Source organism: Marmota monax, unplaced genomic scaffold (assembly GCF_021218885.2).
Source record: "Marmota monax isolate L192 unplaced genomic scaffold, Marmota_monax_Labrador192_F-V1.1 WCK01_AAM20220418_F8-fsc00030, whole genome shotgun sequence".
In the NCBI taxonomy this organism is placed as follows: domain Eukaryota; kingdom Metazoa; phylum Chordata; class Mammalia; order Rodentia; family Sciuridae; genus Marmota; species Marmota monax.
Genome location: NW_026691988.1, coordinates 3,851,899 through 3,877,547, shown reverse-complemented (window position 1 = coordinate 3,877,547; position 25,649 = coordinate 3,851,899). Strand labels below are relative to the sequence as shown.

The following is a 25,649-nucleotide window of genomic DNA, read 5'->3' as shown; positions in this document are numbered from 1 at the left end:
AACTTGCATATATTACAGGTAAGTTCACCCAAGGGGCTTGGTCATCTGTGCAAGATTTCCTTTTGGTGATATTTCAGAAGTGAGATACCACTTCAGAGAGTCTTATTGTTGTGTCATACTGATTTTATAAAAGAATGATCAAGCCTATATCAAAATTTGCTTCAAAATTAGGGAACCCCCAGGACCTATGGTTTTTATCTAGTCATCTGTCATATGCTTTAAGTTCTTATGGGCTTCTCGACTATCTGTACTTGTGACATTCTTTCTGCTTTGCCTTAAGTCTGATTCCTGAGGCTCCTACTTTTATCTTCCCCTCTGTGAAGGCTGTTTGTATCAACTTGGTTAAGCTACAACAGTCAGTTATTTAATCAAACACAAATCTAGGGTGTTGCTATGATGATATTTTATAGATGTGGTAACAACTATAATCAGTTGACTTTAAAAATTATCAATTATTATGTGAGTGGACCTCATTTAGTCACTGGAGGACTTTAAAAGTTGAACTTATCAGATAAGAAATTCTGTCTTATGACAGCAGCATTAGCCTGCGGTTTCAGCCTACTGGTCTCCATTGCCACCTCATTCTCTGTCCTTTGGAGTTTGGACATACCAGTCCCCACAGTCAGGTGAGCTGATTCCTTGATATCAATGTTCCACTCTCTCTCTCTCTTTCTGTCCCTGATCCAGAGACTTTGTTCGCTTATTTTTTCTTGGAAGACTTTTATTAGTGGTGGTAACATGGTCCTTACCTTACATACCTAGCTTTATGCTTGCCACTCATCTTCAGTAAATGAAGGGAACATATAAGTAGCTGAAAATATAAAGAAAATAATAAGAATGACTGAATCAAGAGTCAGGAAAGTGGTTACATCTGGGAGGAGTGAAGGGGATATCACTAAGTAGGGGTACACATTGGGATTCTCTGTTTTTGGCAATGTTTTCCTTCCTTCCTCCCTTCCTTTCTCATTTTCAGTACTGGGGTTTGAACCCAGAGACTTACACATGCTAAGCAAGTGCTCTACCAGTAAGCTACATTCCCACTACTTTTTATTTTGATATAGTCTAATGTAAATTGCCAGGCTGTCTTCAAACTTGTGGTCTTCCTGCCTCAGACTCCTGAGTAGCTGCAGTTATAGGCATGCACCACCATGCCCTCAATGCCTCATTTCTTAATCTCATGAAAGCACACAGATATCTGTCTTATTGTTATTTTTAAAATTATATATATATATATATATATATATATATATATATGCTCACCCTTACATATAACTGATTTCATGATTAAAAATAAGAGTATTCTCAAAGATGCTTTTTACCTCTAATGCTAACACCTAAGATTCATATTGCCAAGTCCTGCAAAATGCCTCTCTGACAAAAGGCACAACCAGATTTTAACTATGAGGCAGATTTCACTAATTGATTGTTAACATCATGAAAGTGCCTGCCAAAAGGTAAGTAGGTAGGCAGTTTTATGGGTCTAGACTCCTTGTATGCTCTACATGGGAATACTGTGAGGATGGGGAGGAGAGTCACTAAGCAATTCATACTTCACTCTCAAAAGACCAAGTGAAAATAGTGAATGATAAATATGTCCATAAAAGAAACACCTTGCAAACTGAAATTCTAAACAAAGTTGACATTTTGTCATATATATTATAGTAGCAAAAATGAATACTCAAAGATAACATGACTAGTCATAAAATTATAGTATCTCCACTAAACCATTCAACATATTTTGGAATATTTAACCATGAAATGCCATTTGAAACTTGAAGTATGCAATTTTAAGATAAAAGGAACAAGTTCTCTGTGTTTTTATATAATCAATGAACCTGTGGAACTTTTGCCAAATGGGACAACACAGGTTAAAAACATAAATTAGTTCTAGAACAGTTTCAAATAAAATTATGAACATACCACCTACCACACTGTTCAACATATGTACCAAGAGATTAGGAATACAAATAATATTTTGTCAATTGGTAGATTCTGATATAATCCCCTCTGGTGTTGAGAAACGAATGTGACCCCATTTTTGAAGAAACCAGTCTCTACCTCAGAGCAAGGCCTGTCCAAAGGGGGAGGGGGATGACCAAGCGTTCCTAAATTCCAGGAAAGGCCTGTGGAACCAGATACCTCTAACTGTAGTGAACAAATAGCCTTGACTCAGCAATGCAAGACCAAAAACCTAATGTCGAACCATAGCAACAACCAATCAGAATGGGACAGGGAAAATATCTCAAATGTCAGGTGACCCTCCCATTAGTTTTGGTGATTAATAACATGATTAGGTAACCCTGCAAGTTTAGCGCATACACCCCTCACACCTAAATCAATCAGTTCAAATGTATCCACCACTTGAACGAACCAATCACCCTTACCCAACTCGTTCCCACCAGTGAACGTGCTAATCAATGTTAAGAATTCTTGTTTGATTTTCCTGTGGTATGAAATGATTTGCTGTGTGATGTTGTGATGCACAGAGTATCCCCAAAAAACCTATAAATCCTCACTGAACTAAGGGTCAGGACTCACTCCTCAGGACTCCTGTGTCTGAAACAGTGAGTCCAGGCTCGAGCTTGCAATAAAGACTCTTGTGTGATTGCATCGGATTTGGCTCCTGGATGTCTATTGGGGGTCCCATGAATCTGGCATTACAGTGTCCATTCAAATGGCTAGAAAGACCAATGAGTCAACTCAAAATGAGAACACTAACATATTCTTACACACCAATTGAGAGAATATTACATATTATATATGGCCAACTTTCCCCAAAAACATATATGGAGATGAAAGAGGTATATATATTTTAATATTTAAAGGATTTCAAGATTGTATACTAATAATCCAGCTAAAATTTATGATAAATCCTGAATTGTTTTTGTAGGAAGAGAAAGAAAAAAAGAGAGAGAGAGGAAGAGGGGAGGAAAGAAGGAAGAGAGGAGGAAGGAAGGGAAAGAGAATAAATAAAAAAACGCATAAGAGGAAGAAAGGAAGGAAGGAACTTGATTGAATGTTTTATATCCTCTTATCAATGAGGGAAGACACAGGGAGGGGGGAGAAGGAAAGAGAAGAAGGAAGGGAAGATAGAGAGGAGTAAAGAAAGAAAAAAACAAGAAAATTCTGAACACAGACATTGGGAAAAACAACCTCCCTGAGTGAGCTCCCTGCTGAAAGTTAATCTTTTCATGGAAACAGTTGGTGTCCAGTGCAATCAGGAAATACTTCTAAAACAAAAGTGGGATCTGGGAGTACTTACAATGTCAGACTAAAAAAAGTATGCAGAACTCATTCAAGAACTTTGTCCACTGGGCCAAGAGGTATCTGGGCTACCACTAGCCTTCCAGGTGCCTTGGACCCAAACCAAATTGTTCTAGTGACACCTTATAATGTCCTAGTTCAGGGAACACACACAGTAACACATGGGTGTTTCTGAAGGGGTAAATCAGTCTGAGGATGGGTGGCATCCTCTTGTCCTATTTGTACAATGAATATTTAGGGGAGTGTATTATTTTTTTTCTGGGTGATGAGCTTAAAGATGATTTTTATTCTTTCTTTTCTTTTTTTTTTTTAGGGGAGTGTATTATATGTCTAAGGAGTAAAGATCTCTGCACTGACAGATCTTACAACCTAGTGGGGGATGTAGAAAATAAACAAAAAATAAAAGCCATTCTTAGCTTGCCAGTCATACAAAAATAGATGGCAAGCCAGAATTGGCAGCAGGCTATAGTTTGCCAACCTTAGATCTGAGACACTGGAAGCATGGAGATGGAGTTGCCACCTACTGAGCTGGAGACAGCTTCTAGAAGGAGCAGGTTTGGAAGCAGGGAGTGAAAGAGCCAGAGTTTGGATGATCAACCTAGGTTGAGGTGGAGAGCAGGCTTTGTGATGGATTCCTTTTTTAAGCAAATTATCCATTTTAATGTTTAATTTCATTTTAAACCTGAAAGGTTGTATTTCTGTTAGCTTAAGGGTTCTCTTCAAGTTCAAGTTTGAGTTCATGATAAAGATCAGGTTTTAAAGGTTGCAAAGAAATACTTAATATTTCATTCTCAACAGCAGACCTCAACATCGAAAGTGAAATGAATATCTTCTAAGAAAGAACTGAACTTAAAAAACTTGTCATGGCTCTCATGATTCATCTGTCTGATTAACTAAACCACAATTAATGAGGAAGTCAGTAGATGTTGCTATGTGTGTGCATGCATACACACATGTATTTTTATATTAGAAAGAAAGCCCACTGTTTAAAAATGCATTAGAATTTTATAAATACATTTATCAGTGGGAAAGGCCAAATAGAGATATTTCCGTTGGGTTTTGTTTTTGATTGTTATCATAGCATTCTGTTCTCACTGAGTCAATCATGGTTCCCTTCAGGAAAATATTAGTAAAAGTAATTCTTACCTGGGAAAAATATAATTGCACTTATCAAAATGCATGGCTAATGGATTAATTCACATGTCAAATGTAATCACATCCACAAAAAGTTTCAATAAAATCAGAATTCTTAGACTTGTAATATGTGAGGCCCTGGGTTTGATCCCCAGAACCAAAATCAGCAAAAACCTCAAGAGAAGTCATCTATAAAATGTTAGAGTCTGTAAACAAGTCAGGATGGCACCTGGCATTTTGCCAGAGAAATGTTAGAGTCTGTAAACAAGTCTGGATGGCGCCTGACAAAATGCCAGAGGGAGTGGTTTGTGAAGTAACACCAGCCAGCCATTAAGTGTGGAGATTTCTTATTGGTTGACTGATGTATCTAGTTTATGCTAATTAAGATAAGCTGTGTGGAATGTATAAATATCTTTGTTGTCCTACAATAAATGGCTTCCACTCCTGCTGTATCAATCTACACAAGTTGTTCGTCACCACCCCCCCCCACCCCCCCCCCCGGTAATTTTGCTGTAGCCGGACTGCGGCAATAAAACATCTTCAAAATATCAGGTATTGGGAAAATTCAGCAAATCTATAGGTCTTTGGATTTTGTTTTTACTAAGAAATTGACTCTTTCAGATATAAAATCACACAATCTGAAATGCTGTCAACATTTTGTTAGTATAAGATATTCAACCTGCATAGAATTAAAGCACTTGTGGCAAAAGAAAAAAAAATATTTGGACTAAAAAAATTTAAATCTGAGTCTTTAGGAAATAGAAAGTCAAAGTAGGACTAGAGAATTGCAGGATGGAAGATACACTTGAAGATGCTTTTTTCTGGTTCCAGAGAATGGAATGAACCAGAATGAGGAGAGGTGAAGCTAAGAGACCAGGCTATCATAATTCAGGTGAGAGATGAACAATTAGGTCAGGACAGTGGAAATAGAAAATAAGAACTGAGCTTGAGAACTATAATGAAAGCAGCACAACTGAGCTCAGAAAGTGATTCTATACCCCAGCAACTAGGAAACAGTGGTGCCATTAGCCAAGATAAACGCTGAGGATGTGAGGGTAGTTTTCCAGAAAGGACTGGTTAGGGTTTGAGCCTAATGAAGTTGATTTGGTTAAGGAACTCACACTTGAAATCTTCAACATCAAAAGTGAATATATTCTAAGAAAGAAGTGAATATATTCTAATAATGAATATATTCTAAGAAAGAAGTGAACTTAAAAAGTCTCTAGTTCTCAAAAAAAGTATCTTACAATAAATCATAAATAAATCAAATAATTTCTACTATTCCTTTCAGGCAATCAAGATACTTTATACTGACATATTACATTAGTCTTCACATCCTACTGGTTTTCTTAACTGATCTAGCAAATTATCACAAATTAAGTGGCTTAAAACAACACAAATTTATTATTTTTCAGCTCTGTTGGTTACAAATTCAATACAGATCTCACTGGGCTAAAATAAAGGTGTCAGCAAGATTGGATTCATTTTTGGAAGTTCCAGGACAGAATCTGTTTCACTGCCTTTTCCCACTTCTAGAAGACAGCCACATTTCTTAGCTAATTGCCGCAGTCTGGCTGGGCACAATTCAGGAGCCACTTGTCAAAAGAAACGAACTTTATTTTTAGAACCACACACACCAAACCACACAGCTCCTCAGGAAAAACCTTCAGAGCCCAACTGCCACTATAGGCTTCCCACAAGTCTCTCAACCTCCCCCACTCCTCCTGCTCTTGGGGCTGATTGGCTGGGTCGGGTGGGCAGAGCCAAAAAAGTCCCCCAATGAGCAGCTCCGTGGTCTGAAAGGGCGGGGAAACAGCCCAATGAGCATCACCGCAGAGGAGCCAATCAGTTGGCAGCTAGAAGTTTGCTGGGGCCACTGTGAGCCAATCATCAGCTGGCAGCTGGAAGTTTGCTGGGGCCCCTTCGGCTGTGGCTCTCAACAGCTGATAGCTCACAAAATTGCTCACAATGAAGCCAGAATTAAAAGAGGCAGTCAGTATAGATAGGTAAATCCAGTGGGACCTAGAAGGCCAATCTGAGTGAGTCTGGGAAGTTGGAGACTGCACCCTGAGGGACTGAAAAGCCTTCAGAGCCCTTCCACCACCCTATCAAGATAACCTGCCTCTGCTCCAACCTGTTGGTAAGGTAACCTGTTCCAGGAATTTCCCCTCCCTATAAGGAGTTATAAAGTTGTTCATTAACTACTGTGTCCTGGGCTGCTCCATCCCACAGAGTATCTACTAGTCCTCATGAAGTATGTAAGAAAGAGAGAAATAAGGGCCAGAAATCAGGAGAACAAAGAAAGCCAGGATACCCTCCCTTCTTGGGATACCAGAATACCAGCTATGGTCCCCTTCTCTCTCCTAGGAGAAGTCTATGTTACCCCTTTTAAAATAAACTCTGCTTTATATGCTTGCCTTGGCATGTTTCTCTAATGTTATACTTCAAAATGTGAGGGAGCAGAACTTGTCACCAGTAACTGGTGGTATCTACCCCATGAGTAGGGAAAAAAAGAGAGACAGGGATGAGGCCAGGATTGTTACGTCCCCTTCAAGGATACACATCCAATGACCTAACTTCTTCCACTAGGCCCCACTTCCTAAAGGTTCCAACCACCTCCATACAGCGCCATAGGCTGGAGACCAGCACTTATTTACTTGTGGGCCTTTAGGGAACACATCTAAACCATACTACTGTCTTATCTACTTTTCATAATTCCCTCACCTTCTAAGATGGCTAGGTCCATTATCAGGTGGTATAGAAGATTTATGATAAAAATTAAAAGGAGAGAGAAAATCCTTATCCTGTTTTCAAGACTCTCATAAGAGAAATCTAATTTTTTTCAGTGTCTGGAAGTTTAAAGGAGGGAATTTTTTGATAGTTGTGAGGCTGGGAAGGATGTCAATAGGTAGCCATTCTGAGTAATCCTATAAAGAAACATCATCTAACCAGTTCAGTGTTTGTGTGTGTAGTGAAGAATGCAGATAGATGCAGGGGCGGCTACAAAGTAAAAAGCATTGTGTGACCTTGTAAATAATTTAACTGACCAAAGAGAGACCTGAATTTTGCCCTTAGTTTCTGGGAGGTAATCTCTAAACCTTAGAAATGTCATGCCTAATAGATGTGTTTTGGCTTGATTGGGGCCTTGAGTCACCCCCCTGATACACAAAACAGTGTGATTTGTTATATGTGTTGGCAGAGGTCATGAGTAATCAGCTCAAGCTATGGAGGGAGTGGAGACTGAGATGAGCTACATAGGGAGTAAATTATGCCTATGTGATGGAGCCCTATTAAAATTTTTGGGCACTAGATCTCAGGTATGCTTAACTGGTTAGCAATATTTCATGGTGTGTGTGTGTGTGTGTGTGTAAAGATGCCAATATATTTCATAGGATTTATATGTTACAATATGACATAAATATATCCCTATTGTTTCTGTTGCTCTGTAGAACCCTAATACAGTTGCCCTTCTTAAAACCACTAAACTCTTTTAGTCAATGGAAGTTTTATGATCTTAACCAATGGAATTTTCATTTCATAACTCAGCTTATTCTCTGCAGCTTACTTTTCAATCTCAATATTGTTCATTTTATTCATTCATTCATTCTAAACACATTTATTAAACTCCTACCATGTGTGCGGCATTATACTAGAATTTTAAGTAGAAAACAAAATACATAAGATGCCCTTAAGTTCCTCACATGTTGATGGCATATGCTAGATTATTCCCTACTCTTTACTCTCATCCTCCAACAACTCTCTAGCTATTTTATCTCTTCAGCATCCACAAATTCCAGTTACCTTTTAGTGTTACTTTATCCTATTCCTTTGAAAGACAGATCCATTCTCTCACCCTCAGCTATGGGCCAGTGTATCTTCCAAACCAAGTGTTATTTTATTTATTTTCCATTATTCTCAGAGCTCACTTCATTATTTACAAAACCAAGCAATCAGGTCATAGCTGCTGACTCCAACTAATCATCCTGATTTTCAGGTCTTGACCATTCTAAGTGGTATATACCCAGGCCCCAACCTTCAGGGTGAAACTGAACAAACTGCAACCAATGATACCTTGGTGTTATTGTTTAAATAGCTTTGACCTTATTGAATCCTTAAAAGGATACCTGGAATCCCAGAGGTTGGCAGATCACACTTTGAGAACTGTTGTTTATCGAACTTAATAAACTCATACACATTTATGTAAAATATGTTGTCTTACATAAATAAGCTGTGTGTGTGTGTGTGTGTGTGTGTTTTATACTGGGGGTTGAAGCCAGGGGCATTCTACCACAGAACTATATCCCCAGACCTTTTTCATTTTTTTTTATTTTGAGACAGGGTTTTACTAAGCTGCACAGCTGGACTTCAATTTGTGGTCATCCCTCGGCCTCCAGAGTCATTGGATTTACAGGTATGTTCCACCACACCTAACTAAAAATAAACCTATTTGATTTAGAGATTTATACTTTAGAATCTAAGTGTTTCAACCACAGAAAAGATATCTACTTAATTAATCCTTTTCTCTTATTTCAAAATACAGTTGGCCTTCCATATTCACAGGTTCCACATTCATTAATTCAATCACAGATTGAAAATATTTGAGAAAAAATTGCATCTTTAGTTGAATATGTACAAGACTTTTTATTGTCATTATTCTCTAAAAAATACAGAATAACTATTTACTTACCATTTATAGTAAGTACACTGGGTATTGTAAGTAATTTTGGATGGTAAAAGTATGGGAAGGATGTACATGGTTTATATGCAAACATTATGGTACATTATATAAGGAATGTGATTTGTAGGTTTGGGTACCCCATGGATACTAGGAGGTGACTGTCTTTATCATGGAGTAATTTTAACAATGATGGATAGACCAGCTGTTATGGTTTAGATGTGGTGATCCCCAAAAGCTCACATGCAAGACAATATAAGAAGGTTCAGAGAAGAAATGATTGGGTTACAAGTGCCTTAACCCAATCAGTGAATTAATGCCCTGATAGGGATTAAATGAGTGATAACCGAAGTAGTAGGGTGTAGCTGGAGGAGGTGGGAATTGGGACATGGCTTTGGGTTATATATTTGTATCTGGCAAATGGAGACCTCTCGCTGTGCTTTCTAATTACCATGATGTGAGCTGCTTCCCTCTGCCACACTCTTCCGCTATGATGTTCAGCCTCAACTTGAGCCCTGAGGAATGGAACTGACCTTCCATTTTCCTATATAATCACAACATAACCATAAAAATCAAGGTATTAATATTGACATGCAGCTACCAGCTAATCTTCAGACTCCATTCAGGTCTTGTCAACTGTCTTTAGAATAAGAGGATTCTATTCAAAATCATGTATTCATTTAGCTGTCATGGAATAATTCCTTCACTCTGAAACAGACTTTCTCAGTCAGTTTCTGCTCTTCTTGACTTTGACACTTTTGAATATTACAGACCAGTTGTTTTACAGAATGTCCCTCAAGCTTTTACTTCATATTTCTTCTTTTTTAAATTTGGGTTATGCAATGTTAGCAGAAAATAATAGAAGCAGTGCAGTGTTCTTCTCATCACAGGGTGATTTCCTATGACCATGATGATGTTCACTTTGATCATCTGATTGAGATGGTGGTGGCTGGCTTCTCCACTGTGACATTACTTTTTTTCTTTTTCTTTTTCTTTTTTTCAGCACTAGGGATGGAACCCAGAATCTTGCACATGCTAGACAGGTATTCTACCACTGAGTTTTAACCTCAGTCCTGATTTATTTTTTGTCCTTTTGAATTAATAAGTATTGTTTTTGTAGTTACACTGGAGCTGTTCAAGTATACTGTTTCTCACCAAAACTTTAATTTTATTAATCTATATATTTAGAGCTTTGTGGACTCATGGCTTGCAATTTTATCCAATTGGCTATAATCCATCATTATCACTGTTTTGATGCTCATGTTGTCCCTTATTTGGTCAGTAGGGATGTCTTCAAGTGCCACATCATTCTTTAAGAATTTTCTTGCTTTATGGTAAAACAAGAGGCTTAATGTTCATTTTGTATATTCCCTGCCCTACCTCTGTGATCAGCCGTAATGCCAGAGATTCTTGGTATTTATTTAGCTCAGGTCAAGTGCCCCCGAGTTCAATCCTTGGTTACCGCCCCCCACACACAATGATCAATGAGTTTCTGCTGCTCCTAAACCCTACCATTTCCAGGGAAAGGGAATACCCATGTACATGTGTATGTGTGTCTGTGTATGGGCATGCACATATTTACATCTCTCATCTAGATGTATGTATAAAACTTTCTACACATTGAAAATTCTACAGTTCATATCAAAACCTCCAATTCCAAACAAACATCACTTCTCCCACATGTGAAATCTGACTCTTATAAACTTACTATTTTTGCTGACTTTAATAACACCACTGCATATACCCTGTCATGGTTGGATGGCTACTTCATCCCACTCAGGCATCTATAACCTCTACCTTAATGCCCCCATGTGGAAGCTCTCTTCCTTCTTACCATCATACCAGTAGGCCTGGAAGACAGAATAAGTCAAAGAGAAAAATTCGTAAGCCTTAAATCTACTGAAATTACTTGCCAAGTTTCAGACTTGCTTGGAACTTATGATCCTTTGACCCTTTTCTTCTTTTTAATTCCCCCTTTTTTGAATGGAAATGTCTATCAGATATGCCTGTCCTACCACTGCATTTTGGAAGCAGATGACTTGTTATCTAGTTTTACAGGTTCACAGCTTCAGAGCTGAATTTTCTTTGGAACAAAAGATACATCAAGTCTCACCCATTCCTGATTTAGATGATACTTAGATAATACTTTATTATTATCTAAGACTTAAAAGTTGATATTAGAAACCGGGTGCAGTGGCACACACCTGTAATCCCAGTGGCTCAGAAGGTTGAGGCAGGAGAACCTCGAGTTCAACGTTCAGCAAAAGCAAGGTGCTAAGCAACTCAGTGAGACATTGTCTCTAAATAAAATATAAAATAGGGCTGGAGATGGGGCTCAGTGGTCGAGTGCCCCTGAATTCAATCCTTGGTACCCCTCCCCCCAAAAATTGATACCAGAATGCCTGAAGATTTTAGGCAGGGCTGGGATTGTAGTTCAGTGGTAGAGTACTTGCCTAGCACATATGAGGCACTGGGCTTGATCCTCAGCACCACATAAAAAATAAATAAATAAAATAAAGGTATTGTGTCCAAAAAAAGACTTTAGGGGATGTTGGAATGAAAGTAAATGCATTTTGCATAGTGATTTAGGGGACCAGAGGGCAAAGTGGGCTGAATTGTGTCCCCCTGAAAGTCCTAATCCCTAATACCATTGAATATAGCTATATTTGGAGATAAGGTTTTTAAAGAAGTAATGTGAGGTCATTAGTGTGAGTTGTAATCCAATAAGACTGTTGTCCTTATAAAAAGAGAAAATTGGGATGTAGACAAGAACATAGGGAAGACCACAAAAGACAAAAGAAGAAGATGCCCAAATACAAGTCATGGAGAGAGGAGTCAGAAAAAACAAACTCTACTAATGCCTTCATCTCAGATATCTAGTCTTCAGAATTGTGAAAAAATGAATTTCTATTTTATTAAGCTGCCCAGTGTGGTACTTTTTATGGCAGCCCTGGTAAACTAACACACTACATCTGAATCTCAAAGGTATTCTCCAGAAGGAAACTTCAATAGTTCATGTGTGGTTAACAATGACATACAGTGGTTGTATCTGCACATTACAATTGTTAGGAAACTAAGTTTCTGTCAGGAATTACTGGGGAATCCTCACTTTATCATTCACTAGTAGCAAATTTTTAACAGTTGGTAGATTTCCATAGCCACAAAAGAAGTGAAGGGAACTTTAGAAGGCTGAGGCAAGAGGATGGCAATTTTGAAGCCAGTCTCAGCCATTTCGTGAGTACCTAAGCAACTTAGTAAGACTCTGTCTCAAAATAAAAAATAAAAAGGACTAGGAATGTTGTTCAGTGGTTAAGCACTCCTGGGTTCAATCCCTGGTACCAAAAATTAAAAAGAAAGAAAAGAAAGTTTATCACCCACTAGGTATAACAGATGTATGAATGGTTGATAGTGATGGTGACATATAAAGAAAAGTGCACAATGTCAACAAAATATTAACACATAGAATCCAACATTTAAAAAGGATTACATATCATGACCAAGTAGCATTTCTACTATGGAAGCAAAGGTGGTTCATCATTCAAAAGTCAATCAATTAAATTCACCACATTAACAAAGTAAAGGAGGAATATCATATAGTCCCATCAATAGATGCAGAGAAAGAATTTGACAAATTTCCACATATCTTCAGAAAAATTCTCATTAATATAAGGGGACTTCCTTCAATATGACAAATAGATCAATGAAATGTTAAAGGCAATCAATGAAAAATATACAACTAACATCATACTTAAAGGTCAAAGGCAATTTTTCCTCTAAAATAAAGAAAAAGGCACAGATACATCCTCACCACTTCTATTAAACACAGTACTAATGAAAGTCCCAGCTGGTATAACAAAGCATGAAAAAGAACCAGCAAAAGACATATATTGGAAAAGAATTTGTTCCCTTTGCAGATGACCAGGATTGTATGCACAGATGATTCTAAGGGATCTACAAAAAACTACTAACACTAATAAGTGAAATCACCAAGGGCATAAGATAAACAGTTAATATACAAAAATCAATTCTATTTCTTGATGCTAGCAAAAGACAATTGAAAATATATTTTAAATGCTATTTGAAATACCAAGGAAAACACTATAAAATTTGTAGAAACAAATTAACAAACCTGTACACTTTAGCAAGTCCAGTGCACCGAAAACAAAATGTTGCTAAAAAATCTAAATAGTGGAAAGATCTGAAATATAATAGATTGAAAACTCAACATGGCTAAGGCATCAATTATCCCCACAATTACTCTATATACTTCATTTATTCCAATAAAAATCTCAGTATTTTTTGACAAGTTGATTCTGAAATTTATATGAATGCAAAGAACCTAATATAGTCAAAGAAGCATGAAAAAATAAAGTTGGACAACTTCCACTATTTCAAGTCTTTCTAATCAACTAGAGCATATTATGATATTAGCATAAGGACTGAACAGTAGAACAAAAATAAAATCCAAGAATAGACCCTTACTAATACAAGGCCATTTAGTAGAGAAAAGTTATTTCAATAAATGTTGCAGGAATGAATGGATGAGAACTGAGGTATGATTCATCTTGTGGCAAATTACTCTCTATGAACCTGTGAAACCAGAAAACAAATTGTATGCCTCCAAAATACAATGGTGTGGGGCTGGGGATGTGGCTCAAGCGGTAGCGCGCTCGCCTGGCATACGTGCGGCCCGAGTTGGATCCTCAGCACCACATACAAACAAAGATGTTGTGTCTGCCGAAAACTAAAAAATAAATATTAAAATTCTCTCTCTCTCTCTCTTAAAAAAAAATACAATGGTGTGAAACACATAGGATAAGACATTACTATTCAGAAATGGGGTAACAGGCAAGTAAAAAGCAAATCTGAAATTTAGTATGGAAAAACTGCTCAAGAATAATCCCCTTGGACTTGATATTCTATCTTCTGGGCCCATCAGACAGTGGTCCTAGACTCTCAGTCCTGAATAGCTGTAACAATCAGGAGTAGTTTTGCCTTCCTTTCACCATCCACAAAAATTAATTCAAATATATCAAAGCTAAAATTCTAAAGTTTCTAGGGGGAAAAAACACTTAAGGTAGATACTAATTTTTCCTTAGGTTGCTAAACAATAACCATGAAATTAAAAAGAATAATAAACTCTACTTCATCCAAATTAACATTTTCTACTAAACATAGGAACAATTCTGAAAATGAGAAAGCAAGCTAAGATGGGGAAAAATATTCCCCATGTAAATATTAAACCATGAAAAACTAATTAATGGTTATTTAAACTCAAAGTATGTGTCTTGTGGAGTGGGAGTTTGCTGCAAAGGGGCATCAGGAACTTTCCAAGGTGATATAAAATATTCCATACCTTGACTGAAGTGTTAGTTGAGCAAGTGTGAACCTTGTCAAAGTTCATGGATCTATATATTTAAGTTTTACATGTTTCATTGTAAATAAAATATACATCAATAAAAAATAAGCATGGGGGAACACATTAAGAAGCTCTGGAAATGTATAGTCAATTTTTAGTCGGTGAGTGGATTATCAGCAAGCATAATGTAAAACTAATTTCTATTTTGTTATAAAATAAATATAATTCTTTTCTGACCACTTTACCTTCTTAATTATACAAGTCCTGGCCAATATTAAGATTTACTTGGCATTCACTAAAAATACACTAATTTGGACAACACAAAAAGTAAGCATGAAAATATGCAAAATAGTAACAAAAAAATGTCTTAGAAATAAAATCCAATGAAATATAATCCACAGTAAGATTACTTGTTGAGCCTACAGAAAAGAACAATAGGTGGTTAGGGTACTTGGATTTTAATAATTCTGGCTCTATTAGCCTTCCAGCCCATCTCTACCTCAACCAGTATTCAATAACTTGTAATTATAATTATTTTAGATGATTATAACTAAAAATAGTAGATATTATTATTTAATAATTCTAAACAAAAATCAGTAACGATGCATTCATTCCGGGTTTTTTGTTTGTTTGTTTGTTGTTGTTTTCCATGATTCAGTGAAAGCGGGCTAAGTGTCCCTCACTGGGCTGAGGCTCTGAGGTTACCATAGTTGAGAAGACATGGTCCCCATGGTCAAGAGAAGCGTGGTTTCAACTCCTCCAGAAGGTTGGCCACTCACAGACATCAGGTTGGTCCCACGTCAGCCCAGGCATTTTCGGTAGGCGGCAGCCTCTGACCTGTGCTTCTTTCTTTCTACAAGTTAGCACCAAACAGAAAGCAACTCCCGCTCCAGCCGGGAGGCGGCGGCCCGCAGTTGACGCGATTCGGGATGCTTTGGACTCAGCCGAGGGGGCGCTCTCGTCCAGTTCTCAGGCCGCGTTTCTCCAAACGGAACCATCAGGTTTGGCCACTGATTTCTGGGGGGTTTCTTAAAGGGCGCGCACCCGAACCTTCCCGGCTTCCGTACGGGTTGCTGTTGCAGGGCTCGGGATGGAAGGAAGCGACGAGTGAGAGCGTTGGCTTCCTCCGGGAGACTCCGCCCCTGTGCTACTTCTTCCCGGTGCTCAGGCGAGTTGTGCACTTTGCCGGGCGCCCGGGAAAGACCGGGGGACGATGGTACAGATGGAGACACAACTGCAGAGCATTTTTGAGGAGGTGGTGGTGAGTGCATCTACCGGCAGCCTGGGATTGTGGCTCAGGAGCGGGTGACAGAGGCAGCCTCAGGAACTCGGCCTGGGCAACCTCCTCTCCAGCCTCCCCTTTGTTTTGACACCAAGTGTGATTGCAGGGGATTAGTGATTCTCAAATTGCTGTCAGATGGAAGTGTCCTTTTGAATTCACAACCCCTTTGGGGACAGATCTAAGTGGTATTGTTAGTTTCAGCGCGTTGCTGATTTAGGTGACTTGCTCTTTGCCGCGTTGTAAATATTTCGAGGGGGAGCCCTCTCCTCTTTTATTCGGGTAGTTTACTTGTTTTATTTTGCTTTTTACAGAAAACGGAAGTCATAGAAGAGGCTTTCCCCGGGTATGTGCATGGAAGATTTTTGTGGTTTTAATGGGATTATGTCGTTGTAAGATTTTACTTAGATTGGCGTGGAGGGTTATAAGATCCACTATTCTAGTTATTTAATTATCTTTTTAAAACTAGCGGCAAATAATTGATTTTTGCTCTTATAGGATGTTTATGGATACCCCGGAAGATGAAAAAACAAAACTAATTAGCTGTTTGGGGGCCTTCAGACAGTTTTGGGGTGGTCTTTCTCAGGTGAGCACTGCATTTTTAATACATTCAGCCAGTAATTGTCGGCCCCTTTCATTTTTACATTTACTTTGATATTGCTGTTAAGATCTTTTAGTAAAGGAATAAATAGAACTGCCATCCACTTTTATTCTGGTTTCCATTTTGTTTTTGAGTTGTATACTTAAGGGGGTAACAGAATTCACACTGATGACAGCACTGTGGGAGATGTTTTTAAAACTCTCTTGTTAGACTATCTAAAACTATTTTCATGCTATTTTGGCTTAGTTAGTACACTTGAAAATTTTCCGGTAATAGATAAAAATTTCCTTTATTTACTCCCCAGTAAAAAAAATGCACAACAATGATACAAAGACACTACAGTAAAGATTCAAAGATGCTACAGTAAGGATACAAAGTTTCTATAATAAACATATGAAGACATTATAGTAAAATTGGGGAAAGGAGCAGTAAACTTAGTAACAAAGAATAACCACCAGAATATCTTCTCATGGTTTACCATAGGTGGTGGGAAATGAGATCTGTATGCTTGTGAGCCACAGGTGGTAAGATTTGCCACTCAGATGTGGATCATATATATAAATATAAATACATTTATAAATACATATATAAATGTAAATACATTTATATTTAAAATTTTTATTTTAACTATTTTCAAGTAGATATCTTTATAGCGTTCAAAATACAAATGATAAAAAAGGATGGATCCAGTGACCAATCTGTCTCCTGTCTTTCTTAGCTAAGTCACCTGTTCTTTTTCCAATCTGTAGCCAGTATTCTATTTTTTTTTCTTCTAAAAGTAAGTATTTTTGTGGCATTTATACACAATGGAGTATTACGCAGCACTAAAAAATGACAAAATCATGGAATTTGCAGGGAAATGGATGGCATTAGAGCAGATTATGCTAAGTGAAGCTAGCCAATCCTTAAAAAACAAATGCCAAATGTCTTCTTTGATTTAAGGAGAGCAACTAAGAACTGAGCAGGGAGGAAGAGCATGAGGAAAAGATTAACATTAAACAGAAACGAGTGGTGGGAGGGAAAGGGAGAGAGAAGGGAAATTGCATGGAAACGGAAGGAAACCCTCAATGTTATACAAAATCACATATAAGAAGTTGTGAGGGGAAGGGGGGGAAACAAGGGAGAGAACTGAACAACAACAGATGAGGTAGAGAGGGAAGATGGGAGGGGAGGGGAGGGGGGATAGTAGGGGATAGGAAAGGCAGCAGAATACAACAGTCACAAATATGGCATTATGTAAAAATGTGAATGTGTAACTGATGTGATTCTGCAATTTGTATTTGGGGTAAAAATGGGAGTTCATAACTCACTTGAATCAAATATATGAAAGATGATATGTCATGAGCTTTGTAATATTTTGAACAACCAATAAAAAAAAAAGTAAGTATTTTTAATAGAATCTCTCTTTTTTTATTCAGTGCCTGAGATAGAACCCAGGGCCTCACACATGCCATGTATGTGCTCTATTACTGAACTATACATCCCCATCTCAGAATCATTTTTCTGGAATGGTCACATATTACTAGTATTGCTCATTAATTAGCACCTTTTTTTCTCTTAATAATTTCTGGGGGTAATTTCATATCAGTCCATTAAGACTGATTCTTTATTTTATGTGGTCCTTAGGATCGAACCCAGGCCTCATGCATGCGAGGCAAGCTCTTTATCACTGAGCTATAACTATACCCAGCCCCAATATATATGTAATTTTTATAGAATTGTTTAAATTGCCATAATAGTTAGTTCTCCTTACATCCATGTATTAGAGTGTCTATTTCTTATAGCCTTATAATAGAGATTTAGTAACTTTTTGGTCTTTGTTCATCAGACACATGAGAAATTTTATCTCAGTATAGTTTTACTTTGCATTTCTCTCAGTAGTATTGAGCATCTCTCAAACATTTGAGTATTTTTAAATTCATTGAAAATTTTATGATGTAAGGTAGGGCTCTTGTTTTCAAGAAGATTATATTCTAATGGGGGAACCAGAAATACAATTGGTATTTTAAAATCATGGTTATATGTGCGATAACGGAAATGTTTGTAACAACAGAGAAGCAGGACTTACAATCTTCTTGAATAGAGATTTTTTTTTGAGATATCCTAGAAGACAAACTTTGATATGAGCCCAACTTTTTGATAAGTTTTGCAAGTCAGAACTTTGATATGTCATTGGACTTTTAGTGGGCTCTTATTTGGGGTTCTAGGAATGAGACTCACATTGAATTTTCATGAGGCTAATGTATTAATCCATAATAGATTTTTTTTTTCTTCCAGTGACAGAAAATTTTATATCTAGTGGTAAGGGCACTGCTAACAGTACCTTATGTAGTTTGTTTTAACCATGAATGTTAATAAAAGCTTAACTACTTTTGGAGGTCCCATACAGTAAACGTAGAAATTTAACCTATGTAATTGCAAGATGTTACACTTAATTTAACAAATAATATGTCTGAATTTTTTCAACTTGCTTTTTTTATCTTGCTTTTTCATCTGTAAGTGGATGAAAATATTTTTCATGATAGATGAAAATACTTTCACAATGAAGTATTTCATTCATAGTCTTGATATACTCCCTGGTGTAGTATTACCTATTATTAGTTATAAAGTGTAATTTTAGACCTAAAATAATTTTCTAATTTTCCAGGAGTCTCATGAACAATGTATCCAGTGGATTGTTAAATTTATTCATGGCCAGCATAGTCCTAAAAGAATTTCTTTTCTTTATGACTGCTTAGCAATGGCAGTTGAAACTGGTCTTCTTCCACCCAGGTATGTTAAATGGTGGGTGTGAGCAACCTAAAATATTTTCTTCTTTATACATTTTGGAAATTGGTTAAGGTGTTCTTGTACAAAGATAAGGGAATAAAGAAGGAAATGAGGATGCTCGAGTGACTGGGATTAATAAGCAGCTTTTTTTCATAGTCTCTTACATTCTTATACTTTAATGTGGCTAAGGCTGGAGTTGTGACAAATGCTTCCTCACAGATTCTTCTATGTTCATCTGAAATTTCCTCTGGAATTCTCAACCAGAACCTATACATGCCCTCACCTTGTTACCTGAACTTTCTCACAGCTTGTAGGGTCTAAGAGAAAGCTTGCGAAACAGGTTTAGGAAAATAAATTATCCCATATCCTTGTGGCCATAGTTTTAGGCCTAACCAGATCTAAGGAGAGAAAATGTAGACCCTTCCTCTACCTCTCCAAGGGAGAATTAGTGTTATATTTCAGAAGAGCATGTGAGGTTGAAAATCTTGTTGCACACCATCTTGGACAAATACAGTCTGCCACTAGCTGGTAGATGATAAACACTTAACCAAAAGTTTTGATAATTTTCTTTCTCATAAAAATATGGTGAATAGTACTTTGTTCTACTTGGTGTTTTTTTTAATATATAAGCAAAAATAAATGTAAAATGTTATATATGATCTAAAAGTATACTTAAGTAATAATGCACTTTCATGAAATATATTTGATATGACAAATATAGTACCTATAGTACACAAATCATTTTGTGAACTTTCAAAATTACATATTGTATCTGGAATGAGTATTTCTTTTTTTTTTTTTTTTTATAGGATGGTTTGTGAATCTCTCATAAACTCTGACACTCTTGAATGGGAAAGAACACAGCTTTGGGCCTTAACATTTAAACTGGTTCGAAAAATCATTGGGGGAGTGGATTACAAGGTATTTTGTTTTTAATTATAAGAAGTTGTTTACAGACAAAATTAATTTTTCAGTATATACATCACACACACACACACAATTTTTAAGTGAGAGAAACAAAGCAAGAACATTTACATAATGTGCCTATTTTAAGGATATAAGATTACTCTGTTTTTCCCAACTTTTCTCCATTTTCTTCTAAAATTCTTAAGATACAGGTAGCTAATATGTTTTTTTACAATGCAGTAGGGAAGTCAGAAAGCAGAATTTGTGTTCCTTCATGCCTCTAGTCTTCTAATGTTGTAATATAAAGAGCACAGAATAGGGATGTGTGGAACTGAGAATGGACGTGGGCATTAATTGATAAAAGAAACAAGCCCTGCTTCACTTCCACCTTAATTTCCCTTGGACTTATGTTGTTTCTTAACTAATATCCTCAGTTCTCTGCTCTTGACAAAGAACAATATACAATCTCTAGTTGCATTTTATAATATAGTTCAGGAGCTCTGTAGATGCAAAAGCCATTTTGCTTCGTGGAAATACTTTCGATATTGTTCTTTTCCAAAAATTGTCTATAACTGACCATATGCTTTATGTCTGCTTGTTCTCCAATCTGAAATGACTTATCAAATTATGACCTAACAGATGATTGTTGGCTTAAATCATTATTTCACATAAAATTAATTCTAAGTAGGTTTTTTGGTTATTTGCTTTTTACTCAGGCTTACCAGTTTTTGCCCTCTGTTTACTTGTATGGTGTTTTATAATTATTCTTCTGTGTGTATTCCCTATCTTTAGAACTTGGAAACAGAATTTATACTCAATAAATACATGTGGAATGAAATTTCTTCTCTGTATGTCAGATAATGCAACTGGTAGATATGTGGAGATAAACAGAAAAGCTTTGTTGGATATGTTTGAGAAATTAGGGTATGTGAACAGTAAGAAGGGGAATAAAATTGCAATATTTTGAAAGCAGTGAGTAAAGAGTCATCTGCCAGAATGCTTATAATTGCTACCCACAGTTTCAGAGTGTTTTCAAGACCTGTTCAGATTCTTTCCTTTTCTCTTCTTGGTACTGGGAATTGAATCAAGGGCTGCTTTACCCCTGAGTTACATCCCCAGTGCTTTCCAAGACTAGCCTGCCTCAGCCTCCTGAATCACTGGGATTACAGGCATGCTCCACTATGTCCAGCATCTTCAAATATATTTGTGTACATTACATAAGCAAAGCTTTTTTTGACCTTTGTAATAGTAAGAAACTCCTCTAATGTTTTGAGGGCCAAAAAATTTTAATTTTTATTTATAAGTGACTTTCTTTCTTTATATTGCAAGATGATATTTTAGATTTTCACTTTGAAGCATGACTCTTCTCTAAGGTTAGCATTATGGACTTAAATGTTAACTCTGCTTAAGAAAATTTAAAGGTATAACCTTAAAAGGAGTACATAATCCTGAAACCTTTGAATGTCTTAGCTAACACTTGGATAAACTCAGTCTGTTTCTTTTTTCTTTTATCAGGGTGTTCGAGATCTCTTAAAAGTGATTTTGGAGAAAATCTTGACAATTCCTAATACAGTGAGCTCTGCTGTTGTACAGCAGCTGCTAGCAGCAAGAGAGGTAATTTAGACATGTTGAAATTCATTGATCATATCCTCAAAAAAAGCCTAAAAAAGTTTTGTTTGGGTCTATGCTTTTAAATTTATGATAATTTTAGAATTGTTTCATTTAGACTCCCACCAAAATTACTTTTATTTTTAAAGATGGTATTTCAATTTTATTAGATTTCAAAAGGAATTTTAAAATTTTAACTTAAGGTTTTTAATTGTAAAAACAACACTATAGATATTAAAGTATTTAAAAGTATTATAACATCATCAGCCTATGAATCACTTAAAAGATTTTCTTGATTTGTAACTTATTTCATAAGAATTGCTATTTTGATTGATTGCTCTCCTAAATCTATGAATATTTAAAGCAGTTTTAAGGTATTTACTATTAGTCAACATTTCATTCTATTGTTTATTATTCTTCATTTTCAGATGTTCTTTAAGGGTTTTCCTTCATGTTACCACTGAACCCAATAAGTCTATGAAATGATATATCTTTTTTTTTTTAACAAGTAAAAATTGTTTGTGTACATTGTAGAATGGCTGAATCAGGTTGTTCAGCATAGATTACCCCATGTATTTATATTTTTGTAGTGAGAATAGTCTGCTTGTTAACAGATAACAATATTGTTATTATAGTTACCATAATGTAACTATAATATAATATATTGTTATTATAGTTACCATAATGTATAACAGGTCTCCTGAATTTGCTCTTCCTGTCTAATTGTAGCTTTGCAGTTTGATCAACATCTCCCAAAAAAAGTAATTTAAAAAAAAATTTTTTAATTAATTTTATTTTTTTGGTGGTGGTGCTAGTGTATCAAACCCAGGGCCTCATGCTCTGCCACTGATCTACATCCCCAGCAAATCTTTTTACTTTTTAATGTCCTTTATTGTTGTTGCCATTGTTTATTTAAAGAGCTTACATGTGTGACTAGTCAAAAATAATGTTGCCCTTTTATTTTTCTTAGGTTATAGCATATATCTTAGAAAGAAATGCCTGCTTATTACCAGCCTATTTTGCAGTCACAGAGATCAGGAAACTATATCCTGAGGGAAAACTTCCACACTGGGTAAATTTTATATTTTCCAAAATTTTTAAAGAAATTTTAATCAAAAATAGGTACATGTTATTATTTTTATGCTTATTTTTAAAAGTGTTTACTTTTATCCTCAGATAATATGTATTATTTTTTTGTCATTATGTGTTTCTTTCATTTCCCCATTGAACTTTTAACATAGTTTTTATGCCATTTGTTAAAAAAACTATACAGTTACATCAAATGGCTAAGGGTTTGTGGTATGACTTGGTTTAATTCAGGGACAGATGAATAGGTAAATAATTGTTTGGAAGGGAAAAAAAAAAAAGGAGAGCTAATCTTTGAGTAATTATCATGTGCTAGGCATTAATTAACTCTTTACATGTAATCTTGATCTTATTTGTTTTCTTTCTTTCTTTCTTTTCAGTTACTTGGAAACCTAGTATCAGACTTTGTAGATACCTTCAGGCCCACGGCAAGGATAAACTCCATATGTGGTAGGATTGTAATTTAAAATATACTAAATAGTACCTGATTTTTAGTGATCTGATTGTTGAAGAAAGCTGAAAGATAGTTTCTTATACATACATGTGTAGATGGCTTGTCATTTTAGTAACTCTCTAGGAGCTTAATAATAGCCTTATACTTGTTTTCAAGTACTTGTTGTGTTGTTTATAGAAATGAAAAAGCAACTATGTGGAATGGGTTTAAATTTCATATTAAAAGAAGATGTGTTTCCTGGTAGTTAGAAAGAACTTTGAATCTCTAGACAACTGGAAAACTCAGCAGACCTGTCCTTCTGTGAAATAGTCATGAGAGTATGACCCTTTGTCATTAACACCTTTGTCCTTCATTGCATTTATTTAGTTTTCCATTTTCTCGTATTTTGTTTTGATTCTCTGATCTTTTAAAAATAACCACGTGGTATGGCAATCTATGTAGTGCACAAATCTACACCTAAGTATACTTTTTCTAAAAATTATGGTGGCCTTAGAGCTCTCTGAGAATATAGATCATATTTATTCTGAGATCAAGTGTAGATCACTTCCTGTGAGCCAGGTACTATCTAGACACTAGAAATGCAAAAAAACAAAAACTAGATAGATAAGTCTGAGGCTTCTAGGTTCTATAACTGAGTGATCACTGATGTCATTTAATGAAGTAAAGTAGTTTTTGAAAAGGATGATGTTGAGTTATACTTAAGACATGTTGAGTCTGAGGCAGGCCTGTGGGATATTTAGGTGACAGTATTCATTTGTCAGATATATGAACTGATGGTCAAATGCTACATCTAAAGCTTCTAGGGACATCTTGCATAAAGTTAATCGTATTGACTCTTGACCAGGGTTCTTAAACTTGATATAGGGCCATCTTTTAAATATTTTAAGCTTTTGTGCTACGCAGTCTTGCAACTATTCAACTTTGCCATTGTACTGCAAAAGCTGCTTTTTTTCTAGTAAAACTTTATAAAAAGAGATGGCAGGCTAACTTCTGTTGGACAAAATGCAACATTTTGAGTTTGGGAGACCTGTACAAATTGATCTTCATCCATCTGGACAAAATATAGGGCAAAAAAATATTTCTACACTTCAGTCTCTTTAAGACATTTTAAAAACCATTTTTAAACCAGTACCCGGTTCAGCATATATAGATATTTAGATATTTGTGGAGTGAATGAAGGACCTGGCACTGCTATGTTCACATTTACTTTAAGACATTTTTGTGCTACATACAGGCCGCTGCAGTCTTCTACCAGTTGTAAATAACTCAGGTGCTATTTGTAATTCATGGAAATTGGATCCTGCAACTCTTCGTTTTCCTTTGAAAGGCCTTTTGCCATATGATAAGGTATGTTGTTAAATATAATTAAACTTCTGGTCCATCTAGCAGTATTCATCTAGATTGTAAGATATGTGATGCCATCATTGTCTCTTTGTGGTCTGAACAAGTATATATTGTACAAAGATTTATGGTTTTTCATGTTATTCCATCATCCAAATATATTCTACCATTTATGCTGTTTTATTTGTGCTTCTGTGGTCTATAAATTCTTGAAGATAGAACACACAAATTTTAAAGTGATTCTTAGACTAAGGCCCTATATTAAAAAAGTAGTATCACCAGGATTTGATTATTCCTAAACTATTACTTTAGTGAGCAAGTCTTGAAGATTGGACTGATTACTTTTTTGGGGTGTAGAGTTGCTCTTACAACTCTTATCCACAGTAAACCAACTCTTGTTATAAAATCTTCTGCATTAAACAGTCACTTTGACTATTCTGTTTAAAAATGATCCAAGAAATCCTTTAAAACTAGTACTTGAGAGGCTGGGGTGTGACTCAGCAGTGGAGCACTTGCCTAGCACCTGCGAGGCCCTGGGTTCGATCCTCAACACAAGGAAGGAAGGGAGGGAGGGAGGGAGGGAGGAAGGAAGGAAGTTTATATGCCCTTTTTGCAGATATTTTACTATTAAAATGAAAAAAAAAGGATCAGACTCTGGTAGCTGGGGTGCAATGAGAGACTACGGCCTAATAGGAGTGAATTTACAAGAAAAGAAAATTTCAAGAGATTTATTGTAGTAACTATTGCTAAGGGTTGTTTTGTTTGTTTGTTTATCTCACAATTATAATGGCAGAAGTTTTAAAAGATTTTCTTAAAAATCAGTACATAAAGTACTCCTTCCTTCCTTCCTTCCTTCTAGCCAAGAGACCTATAAAAAATAAAACCAAGCTAACAATATGCAAATAATACTTAAAATAAATTTTCCATTTACTGTATTAACACATTGTCTTCAACAAAATAGACATAAAAAATGATGTACTCTAGAAAACTTACTCAAAAAACAGTCTGGCATGCATGGAAGAGTTAGAATAAACTTAGAATGAAATCTTCCTAAATTATTATATTTAATAAATGTTAACATTTTAAAATTAATATATTTTAGGTATAGGCCAACTAAATTAACAAATACGAATTTATCTATATCTCTGAAAATTTGTATATTTAAGTGCCAAA

General features: G+C 36.0%; 2 protein-coding genes across 5 annotated transcripts in view; one reads left to right on the top strand and one right to left on the bottom strand.

Annotated features, from left to right (window-relative positions):
* The window catches only part of Enpp3 (ectonucleotide pyrophosphatase/phosphodiesterase 3), a 95,405-nt gene extending 80,049 nt beyond the window's left edge, over positions 1-15,356 (bottom strand). Inside the window, exons 1-2 of one of the 3 annotated variants that reach the window (XM_046449615.2) lie at positions 15,138-15,356; positions 750-811 (exon numbers count right to left, since the gene is read on the bottom strand). Coding sequence is in view for 1 of the 3 variants with exons in the window: in XM_046449606.2 (XP_046305562.1) it covers positions 15,138-15,140 (3 nt within the window). In the remaining 2 variants the exon portion in view is untranslated. The remainder of the gene's footprint in view (positions 1-749; positions 812-15,137) is intronic. The other 2 variants (XM_046449621.2, XM_046449606.2) reach the window with 2 other exon arrangements.
* A 153-nt stretch (positions 15,357-15,509) lies between these two features.
* The window catches only part of Med23 (mediator complex subunit 23), a 41,469-nt gene continuing 31,329 nt past the window's right edge, over positions 15,510-25,649 (top strand). The window contains exons 1-9 of one of the 2 annotated variants that reach the window (XM_046449584.2): positions 15,510-15,693; positions 16,026-16,057; positions 16,210-16,297; positions 18,960-19,084; positions 19,891-20,002; positions 21,503-21,601; positions 22,566-22,667; positions 23,062-23,131; positions 24,370-24,482. In XM_046449584.2, coding sequence (XP_046305540.1) covers positions 15,646-15,693; positions 16,026-16,057; positions 16,210-16,297; positions 18,960-19,084; positions 19,891-20,002; positions 21,503-21,601; positions 22,566-22,667; positions 23,062-23,131; positions 24,370-24,482 — 789 coding nt within the window. In that variant the 5' untranslated portion in view covers positions 15,510-15,645. The remainder of the gene's footprint in view (positions 15,694-16,025; positions 16,058-16,209; positions 16,298-18,959; positions 19,085-19,890; positions 20,003-21,502; positions 21,602-22,565; positions 22,668-23,061; positions 23,132-24,369; positions 24,483-25,649) is intronic. The other variant, XM_046449593.2, reaches the window with a different exon arrangement.